At 35.4% G+C, this 18,726-nt stretch overlaps 1 protein-coding gene across 3 annotated transcripts in view; it reads right to left on the bottom strand.

The window, feature by feature from the left end:
* LOC100371856 (rho-associated protein kinase 2-like) overlaps positions 1–18,726 on the bottom strand; it is a 67,922-nt gene that overhangs the window by 21,681 nt on the left and 27,515 nt on the right. For all 3 annotated transcript variants that reach the window (XM_085492891.1, XM_085492893.1, XM_085492892.1), the window contains exons 2-18: positions 17,120–17,201; positions 14,282–14,382; positions 13,331–13,390; positions 13,094–13,171; positions 12,050–12,225; positions 11,355–11,439; positions 10,864–11,008; positions 10,336–10,474; positions 9,734–9,825; positions 8,515–8,677; positions 7,959–7,992; positions 3,378–3,410; positions 2,632–2,772; positions 2,126–2,206; positions 1,493–1,732; positions 1,108–1,273; positions 325–431 (exon numbers count right to left, since the gene is read on the bottom strand). In XM_085492891.1, the coding sequence (XP_085349017.1) occupies positions 325–431; positions 1,108–1,273; positions 1,493–1,732; positions 2,126–2,206; positions 2,632–2,772; positions 3,378–3,410; positions 7,959–7,992; positions 8,515–8,677; positions 9,734–9,825; positions 10,336–10,474; positions 10,864–11,008; positions 11,355–11,439; positions 12,050–12,225; positions 13,094–13,171; positions 13,331–13,390; positions 14,282–14,382; positions 17,120–17,201 (1,923 nt within the window). The remainder of the gene's footprint in view (positions 1–324; positions 432–1,107; positions 1,274–1,492; positions 1,733–2,125; positions 2,207–2,631; positions 2,773–3,377; positions 3,411–7,958; positions 7,993–8,514; positions 8,678–9,733; positions 9,826–10,335; positions 10,475–10,863; positions 11,009–11,354; positions 11,440–12,049; positions 12,226–13,093; positions 13,172–13,330; positions 13,391–14,281; positions 14,383–17,119; positions 17,202–18,726) is intronic.

Raw genomic sequence — 18,726 nt, 5'->3', positions numbered from 1 at the left:
AACATAAGCATCTGCATTGACTCCTGAATGAATCTTGCCCCACGGTAATTCCATGAATGTCGGCGAATGAATATTTGATTCAATCAACACTGGCTCACAGTCTATTGTGATAACATTGCCCATAAGTTTTTTATGGAGTCACACATGAATATTTAATAACAGAAACAACAAACACCTTTATTTTATCTTCTGGTGCCAATAATCGGTTCTTGCTAACCAGTCACTGTGCATACATATGCACGCAAAACAGAAACAAGTGTGACAGCCCATAGAGGCTCATAACTGGTAATGACATGACATGAAATACAAGAAAACTTATCTTACCTTTTCTAATACCAGAATATTCTCTTGATGTTTTTGTAAATCTGATGATAGTTTGGCTTCTTTTTGTTTCATTGACAACATTTCCACCTGTAAAGCTTTGTTACGTGCTGAAAACAACAAATCATATCACAATGAACGTATTCTATCGGTGGTGATTTCTCTACTGCCATCGGTGTCAGAAATCAGAAAATCTGACAATGATATGGTAATCTTGATGGAATTTGTAATTTGGTAAAATTAAATTCACATTTTCAAAACAAAATAAGTGTAAAAACATAAGAAATCTGGTGCCACATCAGTAAGTTTGTGCTGTCAGAAGCTCTCAACAGCCACACAGATTTAATTTTAGTTTCTTGAATATCTCTCACTCGCTCCTCAGCAGTCATCATGCAGACTTAACTTGATTTTTTTTATTTCAACTCAAAATTCAAACAAGTTAAATTCTATAAGTTGGCAGACTGGTTGTCACAATCACAATCATTCTGGTGGTGAAAAGGTTCATACACAATCCTATGAATTTACATTTTGATGATTGTAACTTTTGACATCCACCAAATAATCATGTACCGGTACATTGTAAAAACCAGTATTCTCAACCTTCAAACACATAGCAACAGTATTGTGTATAAACTGTGAACAGATCTTGTGAGTTAAAATCAATGATTTCAATATTTAGATTCACTTATGGAGGAAGAAGGGGAGTATGTCAAATGAATTGACACTTCCAAACTAAGCCACAAAATAAAGTGCTAATGTGAATCCTAATCTTAAAGAAAATCTTACCTTCCAGCTCACTGAGTAAGTCCTGGGTGGATTGGGTCGCACCTTTCTCTGTATCTAACGATGACTGCACTGTGATGAGTTCCCTTTCCAAGGAAAGCTTGGCCTCTATAACTTGTTTATATTTCTCTTGTAAGTCATTATGTGCATGCTCCACCATGGAAAAATTCTGAAAGCAGAGAAAAAGTTGCATATTATAGCAACCTGTCATAAATAACGTAACAAATTATTTAAATTTTCTTAACATTTTTTTCTTCATATATTCCTGAAAGTTTATTTTGTGAAATTATTCAGTGAGTTGATCACTGCACTTTCATACATACCCTTCCTTGTTGCTATGACGTACACGGTAGCCAAGCAACTACCAAACCCAAACTCATAATATTACCTTCTGTACTTCACTATTATTCTTCTTTAGTCTATGATTTGCTTCTGTTTCAATCCTCAACTGTTTTTCTAACTCTGTGTTGCGTCTTTCGATAAGATTTAATCTATCGGTGACGTGATGAGAATTGGTTGTTTGTCTCTCCTCCTCTTTCCTGTAGCTCTCTATCTTTTTCTGTAAATCCATCTTTTCTGTCTCCATCCGGTGTTTGATGTCTGCTTCGTGTTCAAGTCTCCTTTTCGTCTGAAACAAAAAAAGATATAACGACATGAACAATGGCAAAAATTTATATAAGACAAATCTTCTGTAATCTGCATCATAAAGTGCAGCTCTGCAATCATAGTGCATCCTGGGAAATGTAAAATGAATATAACCAATCGCGATGCAGATAAATCCCATTATACCATGGAGTGTAATTTGCATACTGAAATGTGGTTTTCATCTTTCCTTTTGTAAAAGTACATGGCACTGATGGGATGAAGATTAAGCAAAGACGAGGTTGACGCACTTTCGACATACAAATGCTCAGTTTAGTTGAAGCATTTATATAAGACATGAATTTGCTGTTATGTCATGTTATAAGTCATGTGACATTTTTCAATGTGATGTAACTTCCTGTTGTGTCATGTGACTTACTTCTTTCAGGTCATACTGTAGACTTCTTATGACACGTTCCCGCTCTTTATAACTATTATCTAACTGCCTTCTTGCATCAGACTGAGGACAAAGAGAAAGAACAACCTGTTACATCAACTTGATACAAGCAGTCATTTATCTCTTGTGAAATTAAAAGTATTTTCTTGATGTTGCTACATTATCGACCTTGAATTTAAAAATATTTTAGCTGAGTTCTTGTCAAATTATTTTTTTTAATGGGGCAATTTTTTTTTTGGCTAAAATATTTGACAAGACACAAACCGTACAGGTTTCTACAATTTGTCGGCAGAGGGCGCTGTGCAATGGTGAAATAAATGGGGATAAATGATCTGCCAGCAATTTTGTCGGTTGTGTGAACTTTTTAGGCGTCACGAAAATTGAATATTGTGTTTTCTTCATTAGTGGCTCACATGAACCAGACATTGTATTTCGTATAAAACAGATCACATGCACTGTTTGTCATATTGAACTTTAACCCGACTCACCTCATCATCTAACTCTCTAGCTATTTTCTCTAGTCGTCTAGTGGCTGTCTCGTATCTCAATTCAATGTCTTCTTTGGCTGTCTTCTCCATGTCCAGCTGGGACTCCATCTCTTTCATCCTCCGCTCCAACTCAGCTGGTACCTAATGACAAGCATAAAGGTTGTTACCCTCTGGAATTTAATACAAATATTAATGTTAACACTAATCTCTTTACGAAAAATACTTCACATCGCGTAGTGATTTTGTAATATGTAGCCCATCTTCGATCATCAAACAGAAAATCTAGCGGGCAAATTGGTAACTTGATGGCACCCTAAGATACTGAAAACTCAATCACAACAAAATTTACAATTTTGCTTGGTGAAATTTGGTTATCGGCGAGGCCAATATCTTACGAATACCACAGCCGTAGCATTTATTACAGCACAAAAATTACTGAATATGTCAATATCTTAAACTGAAATTTTGCCGACAATCATTGTCGCAATATTCCTAGTTTAAAGGGCGGCAGTCGTCGCGCTAGTCCTGTACAATATGGGACTCATAGCGACGTATACAACGTATGTAAAATACTTTGTTTGTTTACATGAAATTCGAACACGCGCTGCGCAACGACCACCGCTCTTTAATATATTCAATTCTGGAATTTGTAACAAGATAAAAATATGGAAAAAATAAACAATTACCACAGAGTGAACACACAACAAAAATTTGGTTGAAAAAATGAGAACATGCAAGTAACTCACCTGCCTACTGGGATTTGTCAGTCTGTCTGGACCCTATTGATAATAAATATAAGATTTATATATAAAGTTTTAGTTTTGAGTTATTCTTTGGAGTGGAATGGCGGTACGTCACAGAACGTTTTAAGTTGCTAAGACGTGTACCACGTATTTCTATGGGCTCTGTGGAAGCTGCTGTGGAACGCTGGTCGAAGAGCCGGTGAAATTAGCTGAAGTCGAGAAAATATCACAACCTCAACTTTGAGGCAATCCAGAAAACCAAATTGATATATGTTTCAAATTTGACTTTTACTTTATGGTTTTATTTTTTGATAAACCCACAGACAACTTTAACAAACAATGTAACACCTTAAACTGGGATTAGTAATGAAAGCAACACATGGGTAGCTAAAGGGAATGCAAGTTATAGACAAAATTTATTCTAATTTTGCCTAAAAACTTCATTTTCAGCGTGATCAAAAACTTACTGTAATTTTAATCTAAATTTTTTATTGCAGCTTATTTTGAATTGACCGATTTAGTAGATGGATGTAATTGACCGATTTAGTAGATGGCTGTATTTGACCGATTTAGTAGATGGCTGTATTTGACCGATTTAGTAGATGGCTGTATTTGACCGATTTAGTAGATGGCCGTATTTGACCGATTTAGTAGATGGCTGTATTTGACCGATTTAGTAGATGGCTGTATTTGACCGATTTAGTAGATGGCTGTATTTGACCGATTTAGTAGATGGCTGTATTTGACCGATTTAGTAGATGGCCGTATTTGACCGATTTAGTAGATGACTGTATTTGACCGATTTAGTAGATGGCCGTATTTGACCGATTTAGTAGATGGCCGTATTTGACCGATTTAGTAGATGGCTGTATTTGACCGATTTAGTAGATGGCTGTATTTGACCGATTTAGTAGATGGCTGTATTTGACCGATTTAGTAGATGGCTGTATTTGACAGATTTAGTAGATGGCTGTATTTGACAGATTTAGTAGATGGCTGTATTTGACCGATTTAGTAGATGGCTGTATTTGACCGATTTAGTAGATGGTTGTATTTGACCGATTTAGTAGATGGTTGTATTTGACCGATTTAGTAGATGGCTGTATTTGACCGATTTAGTAGATGGTTGTATTTGACCGATTTAGTAGATGGTTGTATTTGACTGATTTAGTAGATGGCTGTATTTGACCGATTTAGTAGATGGTTGTATTTGACTGATTTAGTAGATGGCTGTATTTGACCGATTTAGTAGATGGGTGTATTTGACCGATTTAGTAGATGGCTGTATTTGACCGATTTAGTAGATGGTTGTATTTGACCGATTTAGTAGATGGCTGTATTTGACCGATTTAGTAGATGGCTGTATTTGACCGATTTAGTAGATGGCTGTATTTGACCGATTTAGTAGATGGTTGTATTTGACCGATTTAGTAGATGGCCGTATTTGACCGATTTAGTGGATGGCTGTATTTGACCGATTTAGTAGATGGCTGTATTTGACCGATTTAGTAGATGGCTGTATTTGACCGATTTAGTAGATGGTTGTATTTGACCGATTTAGTAGATGGCTGTATTTGACAGATTTAGTAGATGGCTGTATTTGACTGATTTAGTAGATGGCTGTATTTGACCGATTTAGTAGATTGACGTATTTGACCGATTTAGTAGATGGCTGTATTTGACAGATTTAGTGGATGGCTGTATTTGACCGATTTAGTGGATGGCTGTATTTGACCGATTTAGTAGATGGCCGTATTTGACTGATTTAGTAGATGGACGTATTTGACTGATTTAGTGGATGGCTGTATTTGACCGATTTAGTAGATGGTTGTATTTGACCGATTTAGTAGATGGCTGTATTTGACCGATTTAGTAGATGGCCGTATTTGACCGATTTAGTAGATGGCTGTATTTGACCGATTTAGTGGATGGCTGTATTTGACCGATTTAGTAGATGGCTGTATTTGACCGATTTAGTAGATGGCTGTATTTGACCGATTTAGTGGATGGCTGTATTTGACTGATTTAGTGGATGGCTGTATTTGACCGATTTAGTAGATGGCTGTATTTGACCGATTTAGTGGATGGCTGTATTTGACCGATTTAGTAGATGGCTGTATTTGACCGATTTAGTAGATGGCTGTATTTGACCGATTTAGTAGATGGCTGTATTTGACCGATTTAGTAGATGGTTTATTTGACCGATTTAGTAGATGGCTGTATTTGCTCTATTAACAGTGCATCTCCAATGTAAGCCAGATAATTGCATTTATTGTATAATGATTTATTAAAATATTATTTATTTGACCAACCACACCTCAGCTGTTTAAGTACGCTCATGCGCTATTAATAGAGCAAATACAGTGTACCAACAGATTACTGGACGAGACAAGTTAACAATCAAATAGCCAAATTTTTCTGAGTAAAAACTGAAAATTGACTAAAATTCCGTCTCTTGGCTCCAAATTTAGGGTTCATTTCCAGAAATATTGAAAAGTATAAAAGTGCAGAAAAATATAGACGAGAATGTCTGGTGGTGAAAAAGTAAACTTGTACTGTGAACAGTTTTGGAAATACATGTATCTAATTCAGCAGTGTATTATCTTTACTTGAAATACAAGTGACACACGTCGGGATTAGCCATCAGAGTGGTGCGCTCTCTATATCAATTTGTCTGACAGACATACGTACTAAGATTAGTTTTGAAGTTGTTTAGCTTTGTGGCTGCATGTTATCACTCTATCGTAAGTCTAGGTGCTATCTGAGGTCAAAATAATGATGCATCTAGCATCAACGGTCAATTAATATCACTATCAGTAAGTGCACCCTGTAACGGAACAAATTCGTAGAAATCTTAAATCAAAATGGAATCACATAAACCAAGTCGAGTTGTTGGCTGCTGAGAGTATTGTGACATCTGATTTTCTTGTTTTCACACTAATTTTGTTTATCAAATGTGATTTTCTTTTCATCAAATTACAAATAATTTGACTATCGTAAACTATTTTTTTAAAGCAACTATTTCAATGTATAATTTTCCACCGGGTAAATGATTGCATAACAAAAATTGTGTCTGAGATGCATATGTGTGTCTGTGGCACATCACATGTGTCTGTGATGCATCATGTGTCTGGCTTAGAAAAACACACTGCTGATAACAATAGTTTTGATTGGCCGAATAAGTCATCTGGCAATCATGTAAAATTTGAATAAATGCACCAAAAACACAGTAATGGTTCTTTGAAAATAATTCCAACAAGATATAACAGACCCTCTAATTCCAAAAATTAAAGTGATATTTTACAGCCACACAAAACTTGTTCAATCGACACAACACTATGATTTGTCACAAATATTTCCCAATTTGTCAGTTTTGACCGATATTATATAGAGAGCACACATCTCTAGTGATCCCTTGCTTAGTTACCCTACATAATGAGTTACTTACGTCCAACTAAAATAAACCGCAAACACAGAAATATGAGCATGAAAGTGAAAACAAGAAAACAAAGCGAGTGTTTGGGGTGAGTATTGCACAAACTAAACAAATCTAAAACAACTCATGCTTAACAAGTGTACAATAATCTCAATCTTCAAGTGTTCTTATTTCAATGCTTTACTCGGAAATGACGAGTGAATATAAAAAAGTTCTCGAAATATTTTAAATTTTCTTTAGTTAAAAGGTTTTGAACTGAGGAGTATAAATTGAGGATTTTGGAAGAATAACATTTGCTCTATTGTAAAGGCATCTGAAACAGAAACGAACAGTTGTACATATTTGTACACTGGGCCGATATATGACTCATTTTGACCATAGACATAGCTCTGTCATGTATGTAAAGTGTATGCGCTACTAATAAAGAAAATACGGTACATGCACTTACATAAATGACGTGGTCATAGGAAATAGGCCATATAGTTGTATACTGTAAAATACTTTATTTTAGCTGGAATTAATTTTCAGGCGTTTTGTATGGAATTTATTTTCACTGATTTTTGACGAATTGAATGTAAGATATATTCGCTGGATTCTATTTTCACTGAAACATTCTTTCAGTGAAAATAGCAAAATTTATTTCAAAGCGAAAATAAAGTATTCTACAGTATCAATCCAACATAGAATACAGTATTCTCACTGAGATTAGAACAACTTGAATTCAGATGGGTACAGAAATGACGGATATTACACAATGTAAATAAAACTGCTACACTGTATACTATTTGGTAGTCAATATGCAAACAAAAAATGGTGACATCTACACATGCAGGAAAGTTGACGATTGTGATAGGCCCTGGCAGGTTAACAAAGTTGATGTTTTTTTGAAGGATAAACAGCCACTCGAGGAATGGCAATCTGTGGGTTGTTTAGTAAACAACATTACCTATTCAATTTTGAATAATATTTTTAAACATGAGCTGTGTGATAACTGTGATGATTCTAGCAAACAGTTAACCACTCAATTCTGAAGCTTTTGCAAAATGAAAAAAACAAAAATACTTTGGTAACCTGTCAGCTCCTGGCATCAATACATGAAAACATACTGCAATGTGCACAGAACAATAGACTTAAAATAATTCATATACCTGGTCACGCCCCTTTTTATCATCCTTCAACATCCTGAAATGAGAAATGAAGAATTATAAGTTTCATTTTAGCAAGTTAGGACAATCTGAGTCCCAATACAACTCCAGTGCTACAAATGTGTTGTTTTCACTGCCTCATTTTTTGGGAAAGTAAAATGTTTTACAGTGCATACCCTAGACTGGCAAAAGCGGGACTTCTTTTTTGTTTTACAAAAAGAAATAATTAATTGTTTTAAGTTCTTTTAGCGTGATCACGGAAACTAAAGTGCCCGCAAAAGAAATCCCGACTGGACGCATCTGTGGGCATTTGACTGCTATTAATTATTCATGATGTCATTGATTATTCATGAGTGGGTGTGACAGTAAACGCATCAAACCCAAAAATTGGAGCTTCCGGACTTGTTCTTTCATTAACGCTATCAAATGGAAATAATCACAACTATTGTCGCCGGTAAGTCGTTCAGTTTTCCCAGATGGCATTGACCTAAACAGAAAGAGACAACTTCGTATTTCAGCGATACCATTGTATCTGTATACTATTTTTTAAGATACTTACATATATTGACTGTTAAATGTGAACCCTATGAAGGGTAAATTGTTGCCAGCAAACGCTTTTGGCGTTGTAAAACCCTCCTCAGAAACTTTGTCATCAGGTTCAATTTCATCAAAATTACTGGTGTCTATATCACTTGCTAGTTCCGGAACAACGGGAGGAACAGCTGCAAACAGAAGAGAACATTGATAAAATGATTATTTTGGTTTTCCACCATGTTTCAACATACAATAAGCCTCATTCAAGGCTGAATTATCAATAGTTTCCAGTTTCTTGATATCAACGACCTATAAAATCAAGTAAATATACAACTTCTTAATAATAAAACCATCCTTCATTTTTTCAGAAGGTAGATTCATTGCATATTTAATGACTCAGACACAATAAATTAAAAAATATTGTTTTTTTCAGATGCAATATGGCCAAAAACCTATACTTTTTTTAATAGTGTTTGATATTGCATGTTGATAAAATTGGATTATAATTTATCGATCAATAAATATATTGCCTATGCAGTATGGCCAACAGTTTTTATTCAATGAGAAAATACTAATGGCAATGAGTGGTGACTGTTATTATTGCAGCCATACCAATCTGTATATATGCGTTTTAGAAAACTCTCACATTTTATCAATTTAGAAACTAACACTTGATTGAATATTCACTGGTTCCCTTGCCAATGACAAGTAGAAAGCAGGTAACTAGCAATGGCCCTATGTTCCTAAGTCACGTAACTTGAAAAAATTGAGAAAAAATGTGTCTGTAATACTGTAGTAAAGCCATGCCCATTCACTCTCGCGCACATTCATATTCACTTCTGCTTAGACCTCCTATTCATCTTGAATTTGGTATTTTTTGCTATTTACGTAACAAATAGTCACTAGAATTAAAGGAAAACCCTGTTTTATATGTAGAACGACCGTGAGCGTAAATACTGACGTCAGGTAACCAAGAAAAAGAGAACATGAAACAAGAACGCGATGAACCAATCAGAATGCTGTAACCATTACTAGTTACCGGCTAATTGCGGCTTGGTGCGCTGACACTTGTGGTGACGACCAGCCAAAATAGCGTACTGCAAAAATAACGTTTTTTTCAGGTTATCATAATCAATCATCATCATCAAACACTAGAGGGCGCCATGCTGTTGACACATCTCAGAAAGAGATCTTTTTAGTTCCTAGAAATCATACTCTCTCAAACTGAATCACTTGGTACTTACTGTTTCTGATGTTATCAAATGACCACATGTCATTTTTAAAAAAACGATTTGTCTTGATTTCTGCCACTCCATTACGTCCTAAACGGTTTTCCCTTCAAATAGATAAATGTTATTGTAGCATCAATACATACTTATGTAACAATGTATGAAATTTGTAGCAAGCCTACATGTATATTGAAATACTTTTAATAAGTACTACTGATATTGTTCTATGGCTCATTTTACTACATACGTTAACTTTTTTACCACCAGTTCCATCTTTTCATTACAAATTTGCAAAGTCCCATTTAAAGTCTCACTTTCCTTCAGAAGATTGGGAAAAATATCCAAATTTTTTTAAGTAAAAACTGAAAATTTACTCTCATATTTTAAATGTTGAAATTAGGGTTCATTTCCAAGAATAAAAGAAAATAAATGCAGAAAAATTTGGGTGGTGAAAAGATCAAATTATTCCAGATTATCATAATATTTCCAAATTACAATCGTGTGGAAAGTTGTTGGTTGTGGTTGCACTTTAAAACTGAGACTCCATCAAATTACCTGTATGTTTTAATCCACCCTTGGAGACAAAATAACGACAAACACGCGTGTTGAAAACTAACCTGTCTGTGAGGAATGCTCTTATAAGTCCTTTAGCGCTAGGTGATATGTCTACATCATCGGGAAAATTTAGAGAATTTTTATGATCCATAATTTTACCATAAGTACCTACCAATGAGTCTGCATAGAACGGGGTATCACCTGAAAACAATGTTGATAGATCATATCTGGTTAATAAGGTTAATAATTAAATGGTCAATTAGAAAATTGGGGAATGATAAATGCTCTGCAGTTATGCAACTGACTCTAGAAAAATCAAATGTGAATTGTAAATTCTTTGAATGCCTTTGAATGTCATCCTTCAGTTACATCATAACTGAATATGACCTGCAAGCCAATAGGAAATCATCAATTTGGTAAAATATTAACATAGGAGTTTGTACAAATATGCGAAAACACTTCTATTTTTATTTGAAAAATTGTCATGAATTGAAGAAAATCTAGAAATTTTGTAAATGAACAATTTCACTGAGTTTTTTTCAAACAGGAAGTAGGAAACTGGAAAAGAGAAAGTGGAGTTATGAACTTACCAACTAACATTTCATAGATAAATACACCCACTGACCACCAATCACATTCTCTCCCATAATATCCGTCACCACCCTGTGATTTTAAAACTTCAGGAGATATGTAATCTGGTGTTCCCACAGCCGTATCTGATCTTACCATACCATCCTACAAATGAAAAAAAAAATGTTCACTAATATCAGGTAAAAAAATATTCAAAAGTGGATATCATTGTGAACATGGACTAAACAAACTTTGTATTCAACATACTACATGCAGAGTGGTCAAAATAAAATATTTCAATGCTATACGATGTGAAATTGTTCTATATATTAACAATATGAGAAGTTAACAATGACGACGACAATATTGAGGACAGACACTGCTGCACTATACCACTATGTTTGGTGAAATAGAGACACATGACGAGTGAATCCATTGTGAGTAGAAGGGGTGGAGGCTCAGTACTGAGGGATAGAATTGGGAGAACGTAATGTTAACTGTGCTATTTTACCTTGTCCATCTTCATACATGTACCAAAATCTGCTAATTTTAAATGACCACTAACATCTAATAACATATTATCTGGTTTGACATCCCTGTTGAGAAATAAGAATGAAGTCAACAAAAAAGTGTTTGTCTTTGCTGAAAATGAAAATATTTTGAAAGCGGTGGTCATCAAAGAAAGTAATTACCGGGGTACATACATGTATGCATAATTTGCATGTTGGCTGAAGCCGAGAAATATTCAAAGACTACCAAAGCTGTGGCATGGCTAAGGCCTACTTATGTCCAAAAATAGTTTAAAACTGAATATACATAGTCAAAGCCATGATATACTGTAAAATACTTTATTTTCGCTTGGAATTAAATTTCGCTATTTTCGCTGAAGGGCTGATTCAGTGAAAATAAAATCCAGCTAATATACCTTTTTTTCTATATTTTACATTCAACTCGTCAGGAATCAGTGAAAATAAATTCCATACAAAATACCCAAAAAGTCTTTTCAGTGAAAATTAATTCCAGCTAAAATATATTTTACAGTATGCATAGATGACCAACACAGATATAAGACCATAGATAGTTGAAGCCAGAATAAACCCAGAGAAGATTCAACCGAGTACATTCACAGATGGCCGAAGAGTGGCTAAAAAAGGGATGGCCAAAAAACAGCCAATCATGAGCTGGATGAGAAGACCAATACAGTACCTGTGAATATATCCCATAGAGTGAATAGCATCAAGCGCTAGCACCACTTCAGCAGTGTAAAATCTTGCCCACTTCTCTGGCACATCATAATTACTCATCAAGTTTACTAAGTCGCCACCTGGCATGTAATCCATCACCATGAATAGATATCTAGCATCTTGAAACGCACAGTGAAGCTGAGAAAACAAATAATGTTATAGCGCTCTCTATCAGGAAAAGTAGTGGAGGTGAAATCAAAAGTTATGGCACTCTTTTTTTTTTTTTTTTCTCTTTTTTTTTCAAATTTTTCTGTATGTGCAAATTGCAAGTGCTAGTGACGACATATAGTGCATTTTGCCACAGAATTCATATTCATGTTTGGGACTACATGACAGGGCTGTGTGGCCATCTCTCTGTCAAATGGCAATTTGTAATGCGCTATCCTGGTGTCAACCAGGCCCGGTCGAACACAAGCACCTGCGGACCTTAACCAAGGTTCCCCCAAAGTCGCATTCGTTTGTGAATGAATCTCAGCCAGTGGAATTGGATTGCCCATTGAGTCTGTGGCACACTCACCCAGGGTAGGGGTCGACCCTTTGATGTTCAGCCTAAGGTAGGATTTGAACTTGGGTCTACCGATCATGAGTCTGGTGCAACAACCACTATGCTACCAGTGTCTTTTACTGATATTAGATCTCATTGGTCATTGTTGATAAAACTGAAACCTGATTGGCCAGTGCTGATGAAAATGAAATCTGATTGGTCAGCGTTAATGAAAATGAAACCTGATTGGTCGGTATTTCTGAAACTAAAATCTGTCTGGTCAGTGTTGATGAAAATGAAACCTGATTGGTCGGTATTTCTGAAACTAAAACCTGATTGGTCAGTGTTGATGAAAATGAAACCTGATTGGTCGGTATTTCTGAAACTAAAACCTGATTGGTCAGTGTTGATGAAAATGAAACCTGATTGGTCGGTATTTCTGAAACTAAAATCTGATTGGTCAGTGTTGCAGAAAATGAAACCTGATTGGTCTATAACAAAAATATTAAATGTCATACAAACCTGTAATATCCACTGGCTATTTGCATGTGCCATGATATCTCTCTCTTCCCAGAAAAATGCTGAATCAGATCTCTTGATCTAAGTGATGAAAAATACAGAATAATATGTTGACTGTAGTTTTTGCACAAAATGTAAATGCGTTAAGATTCAGGAATTTTTTCTCTGTGACTTGCAACTTCAGTTCTGACTCCGAGGGCAGCATTCTACATAAAATAGCATTGGCCTTGTTCAACTTACCATTTCAAATTTATTCAATAACTTCATTGCAAATACTTTCCTTGTTGACTTTTGTCGTACCTGTGCGACACAAAAACACATTTTAGTATGTACAAAACAAGCAAACGTTTTTTTAGTGTCAACTGAGCGTAGTGATGCATTAAATAGAAAGATGTTCCACCACCAACACATGCAAGAGGCGTGCATAGAATGGGATTTTTAGTGCACACAATCCTGTACATGGATATCTAAGTCGCATTGTCAGTGTTTGAAATTACTGTTCGACCGTACTCCGACACAGGTAACAATTCAGTCGGCCTAATGACTGTGGTCGATAGTTTATATTAATAATGGATGTATGATTGTTGTCAAAATTAGGTCTGAGACAACCTTTTGACACATGCAACATGTAAAACGGGTAAAAATAACAACAATCCATGAACGATGCATGATTTAGCGAACTCTCACACTATGTGTGATTCGAAAATATGCGAGAGTTCAAGTTGGCCGGACCTTTTCAGAGCTGGAGTTGACACATTATTTTGCTCTGTGCTTTTACACTATATTTTGAAAATGTTCAGTCAAATGCTGTAATTCATCAATGGAATAAACATCATCATAGAAAGTCCCAATTTATGGAAGGCAAGAGAAAGAAAACTTCAACAACTGCTAGATGAGGTAGTAGAGAAGGGGACAGCAACAAGATGCACTGCACAGGGAGTAGTGGAGGCATCCAATGTTACTAGATTGGCTGATGTAGATGCTCACTCATGAATCAGATAAAATGTAGTGAAATGATTGGAAATGAATAAAATATTGAAAACATAAACAGAGCTGGTAAACTTTTAGCAGGGCAGGCAAGTTTTTAAAGTTACCTGCCCTGTTGTCTAGTAAACAATTTTGACAAATTTCAAACACTGGCATTGTCTCATCTTATAAATCCTTGACAGCACATTAAACTGAAATTCTTACCAGCTGTACTTCTCCGAATGCTCCTCTTCCTATTACTTTAACAATCTCAAAATCTTTGGGCCCTAATCTTGTTTTGTTTACTTCACTAGCAATATTTTCATCTGAAAGGAAACAAACACAGTTATTAAGTTCTTAGGAATGATCGCAGTTCACATAGTAGTTGTTGCATCAGACTTATGAATGGTAAACCCAAGTTCAAATCCTACCTTGGGCTGAACACCTAAAAAGTGATCAGCCCCCTTACCTGGGTGAGTGTGCCAGAGTTTCAATAGAAAGGCTAAATTCACTGGCCAAGATTCATTAACTTATGGAAGTGACTTTGCATGACCTTTGATGGCCGCATAATCCCAAACATGAATATGGTTCAGTACTCAGGAGAGAAACAGTCACAGTCTACTAAATCTAACATTATAATGGTACATTTTCATTTTTTTCTTTCAATAAACATGTTTTGTTATAATTTGTCCATTTTTGCCACAATTCACAGCGAAGTAAAAACAAATTTACATAGTTCTTTTTGTTGGTGGAAACTAAACATGTTGTCCATATCAATACAGTCACGTTTAGTTCAGCTTTCATAACAATTCAGAAATTTAGTACAGGATACTCTGTATACTTGAGAATAGAATCGATTACATCTATCGGTAATTAAAACAGCACACCAAACGTAATCAGGAAGGGCATGAAAGTGATTTCAATTACTTCATATTTTTAATGTTTGTTCCATTTGTTGGCACTTTCTTATAGGATGGAGAAGTGAACGTTGAATAAGGAGATAAAGTTTGCTGTGCGCATGTTTAATTATTCATATCCCCTATGCATGAACAGGTGGAAATATGGGGCACATCCCCTATAAGAATAGCAAGGACGCCCTCTATCAATGAGTTCAGAAAAACAAAAGTTCAGAAGCCCCTCTTCACTATGGTAGGCAATAATCAGAAATTACTTTTACTATAATCAACAAAGATCAGAATCCCCCACCTTCCTCCCCCTCCTGCATATACCAATGCCGTTAAATCTGTATCAGAAGCCACATCCCTAATAATAGAAGTTCTACCCATACTTTTTTTTGAACAATTTACCATTTCTCATGTGTAGATTCTCTAATAGAAACCGCATCCCTCTCTGTTGCATTGTACCATTCTAATACAGATTTCACAGTAATAGCCAAAGTTCCAAGAATGTCATATATTAAAAGTTATACTTTAGAAGACTGCCCTCTATAGTTACCAAAATTTAGGTCAACTGCCATAATCAGTTATTGAAAGGGCTTCCTCCACATGAAGCAAAGTAACCCACCAATGAGTGAGTTCAGTACAGAGCAACATAAGAAACTATAGAGATGTAACTTGAGGTTGCACAGACATGTTATGTTCAATTTCCTCATTTCTGCATTCCCAACGCATGTATCATTAAATGTATCACTTCCTAATGCATCATGGCAATTCACTGGTAACACTATGCCATACAGGATGTGTCTTAAACCACAGCTCCTGGTGTATAAAGAAACCGTTTTCAAATTAGTATACCAATCACACTCCATGATGATGGATTTGATTGAAGTGTTCAGTCAAATGACTATTTTCAAGAACCAGAATGCATGAAGTACTTTATTTTTCAATCGCATACAAATGATTATTTGTATAATAGGATTTTGATTTTAGTTAACTACTACCGATACTTGGCAAGATTTAAGTGTAATTAACAGTTGACAAGAACGCATTATTAAAACAGTGTTTTCCAAATGTATAACAATCACAGGTTTTCTTTCAAATCCAGTGTTAATTCCAATTCAGACAATGCAACTTTTTAAGGACGATAAAAACATGCCTAAGATATTAGCACACATGATTAATACATCTGAGTTTGTATACATAGTAAAACCATGAGCGGGCCATTCAAATTACGGTTCCCATAATGCACTGCTGCAACCCGAAAAGTGCCCTTTAAGTCAAACAATTTCCTGAAATTTTGCTGAATTGAGGGTCAAAGACCAAAAAAGACAAAATTGTTTTAGAATTATGATCCTCAACTGTTGAGCAATAATTTTCAATTCAAAACACGATTGGAAGAACAAAACCTCATAGTTTCCATGGAAACGCATTCAAACCCAGTTTTATGTTGTCATTTATTTAACTGAAACTTAACTTTTATGTTTTTTGTAAATTTAAAATTTTTTTTTTTATTGATTGACACCTACAGTCGGAATCAATATCAACATTTCAACTTGCTAGCTACATGTTAACCCTGCGTACAGTGCTGTGTGTACAGGGACGCGTTCGGTTGATAGATGTTCCCACCACAGCCCAGCGTACCTCCATAGACAAAGTCCGGGAGCGCACCGTAATTGGTGCGCAAGTTAAAAATAAGTAGTTTCCCAGCCGAAATCAGTTGAAATGACGATAGTTATCCGTAACAACCATTACAAAGTTATCTGAAACTGAAATGTCTTTAAAAAGCGACTAGTAAAGACGGACAAAATGTAAACGCGTCGGTACCGGAGAAATTATCCACCAAGCGCCGCCATTTTTAATTTCATTCACGCAAGAGAATGTGTTTGTTTTTAGGGCAAAGTAGCCGATTTCATCCACAATTGGACTCCGAACTGGGAGTTCTGGATATATCTGGTGATCAATCATCATTGTTGGTACTTGGGCATGTTATTTCATTAAAAAAATTATATTTTTCAAAGTCCCGGACTTTGTCTATGAAGGTACGCAGGGCTGTGGTGGGGACATCTATCAACCGAACGCGTCCCCGTACACATAGCACTGTACGCAGGGCTAGCTACATGTATGTCCATCTTTAATGCATACAAAATGAAAACAATTGACTTACATCGACTGAGGAAGTTATCTATATTCTTATTTCTTCTGAGAGCCGGTAGATCACAGTCGTACACTAGCGAGGTTATCGAGTCCTGAAAAAAAAAAAATGTATATAATAGTTATAGGGTTGTTGCTAAGGGTTGTTGCTAAGGAGAAGCCTAACTAAACATTTTTGGCAAAAACAGTTTCATAAAAAATATATTCAGTGAAGCTTTTCACCCCAAAAATGTAAAATTACAAAGTACATTGTATAACCATAGATGAAATAATTACATTAGAGCTCTAATTTATTTATTTTATTTTATTGAATACCAATAGATTATGCACAAGAAATAAAACTCATTTACAAATTTCTAAATAGGACTTAATGAATCACTAGAAATATACTTCTCCAGCCATGTGCTCCAATCTGCAGATACAACGCAAGCTTTAAAACCCTTCGGCAATAAGCCATCAATTTAAAAAAAAACAACAATATTTAATTTTATTCATTCAAGCAGAATCTGTTGCATATTGTGAAAATACTGGACACAGATGCAACAGTAGGGGGTGATGATAAAGCTGACATGTTCACTCAAGTATGGTGATCCTAGACTATACTAACAAACTGAACAGTTAGAATCATATAGCTATCTAAATATAATATTTCTTGCACAAACCGACTGACCCCCGACACAACACGAGTATATTGCATGAATCACAGGGTTAAATCACTACTGAAGAATCTTCAAAACAAGTTTTTTTTAATTATTGTAAATATTTATGTTCAAATTGTTACGACATGTGTTTACATTACAATATACATGAACTATAGTTACTCTATTAGAAGCATAATTTCAATAGACATACACAACACAATAACAATTCTTGTAAAAATTCTGTTTTGAATTATGAGCTGTCAGTAATTCAAACATAACACACAGCAAATGCAATTTCTTCATATCATTCTCAGAGCTTTATCATTTTTTTTCACCATAAGATTTGGTAGAATAATTTATTCATTTTTAAGTATTTCTAATTCTGGACAAAATGGACATGCTTTAGATAAACTTTTTTGTTCATGTATATTTTGAAGGTGACTAAAAAGTTATTTTTAAAACCTTAGTGAATATCCATGTATTAAACTTTAAATTCACTAAACCAAAACAGCATGTACACGCTAGATGGCAACAACATCTAACTAACTTTTTTTGTTGGAAAACCTGATCACAAATCTACGAAAACAATGGTTATACATTATGTTTTCCAACAGTATACATGTATCTGATCTATTTATGAGCGAAAATGGTAGTGGTTAGCATGGTCACCTCACACCAGGGAGGTCAATGCCTGGAAAGGTCATCTGGCACGCACAAAAATAAAAAAAAAAATGTTAATGTCTTTCCCTGTCAGAGAGTGAGGGGTTACCATGCCAACAAGAGATCATCTTAGTATGTCAGTGTTGTTATGGGTAGGTAAGCTCACAGGCTACTATGTGCTGTGAATATATACACTGCATGCTTCACAACTGCTGGAGAAGTCAACCTTCTATAGCGATTGTCTCAAATCACTGGGAAGTGTTGACATTAAGTGACTTCCTATCTGCCGCCCAAGCCCGAAGGCAAATGTCTATGGGTA

This window comes from Saccoglossus kowalevskii, chromosome 18 (genome assembly GCF_978046115.1).
Source record: "Saccoglossus kowalevskii chromosome 18, keSacKowa6.1, whole genome shotgun sequence".
Taxonomy (NCBI): Eukaryota; Metazoa; Hemichordata; class Enteropneusta; family Harrimaniidae; genus Saccoglossus; species Saccoglossus kowalevskii.
Note: the sequence above shows the minus strand (reverse complement) of the source record. Positions and strands in the feature narration are given on the sequence as shown.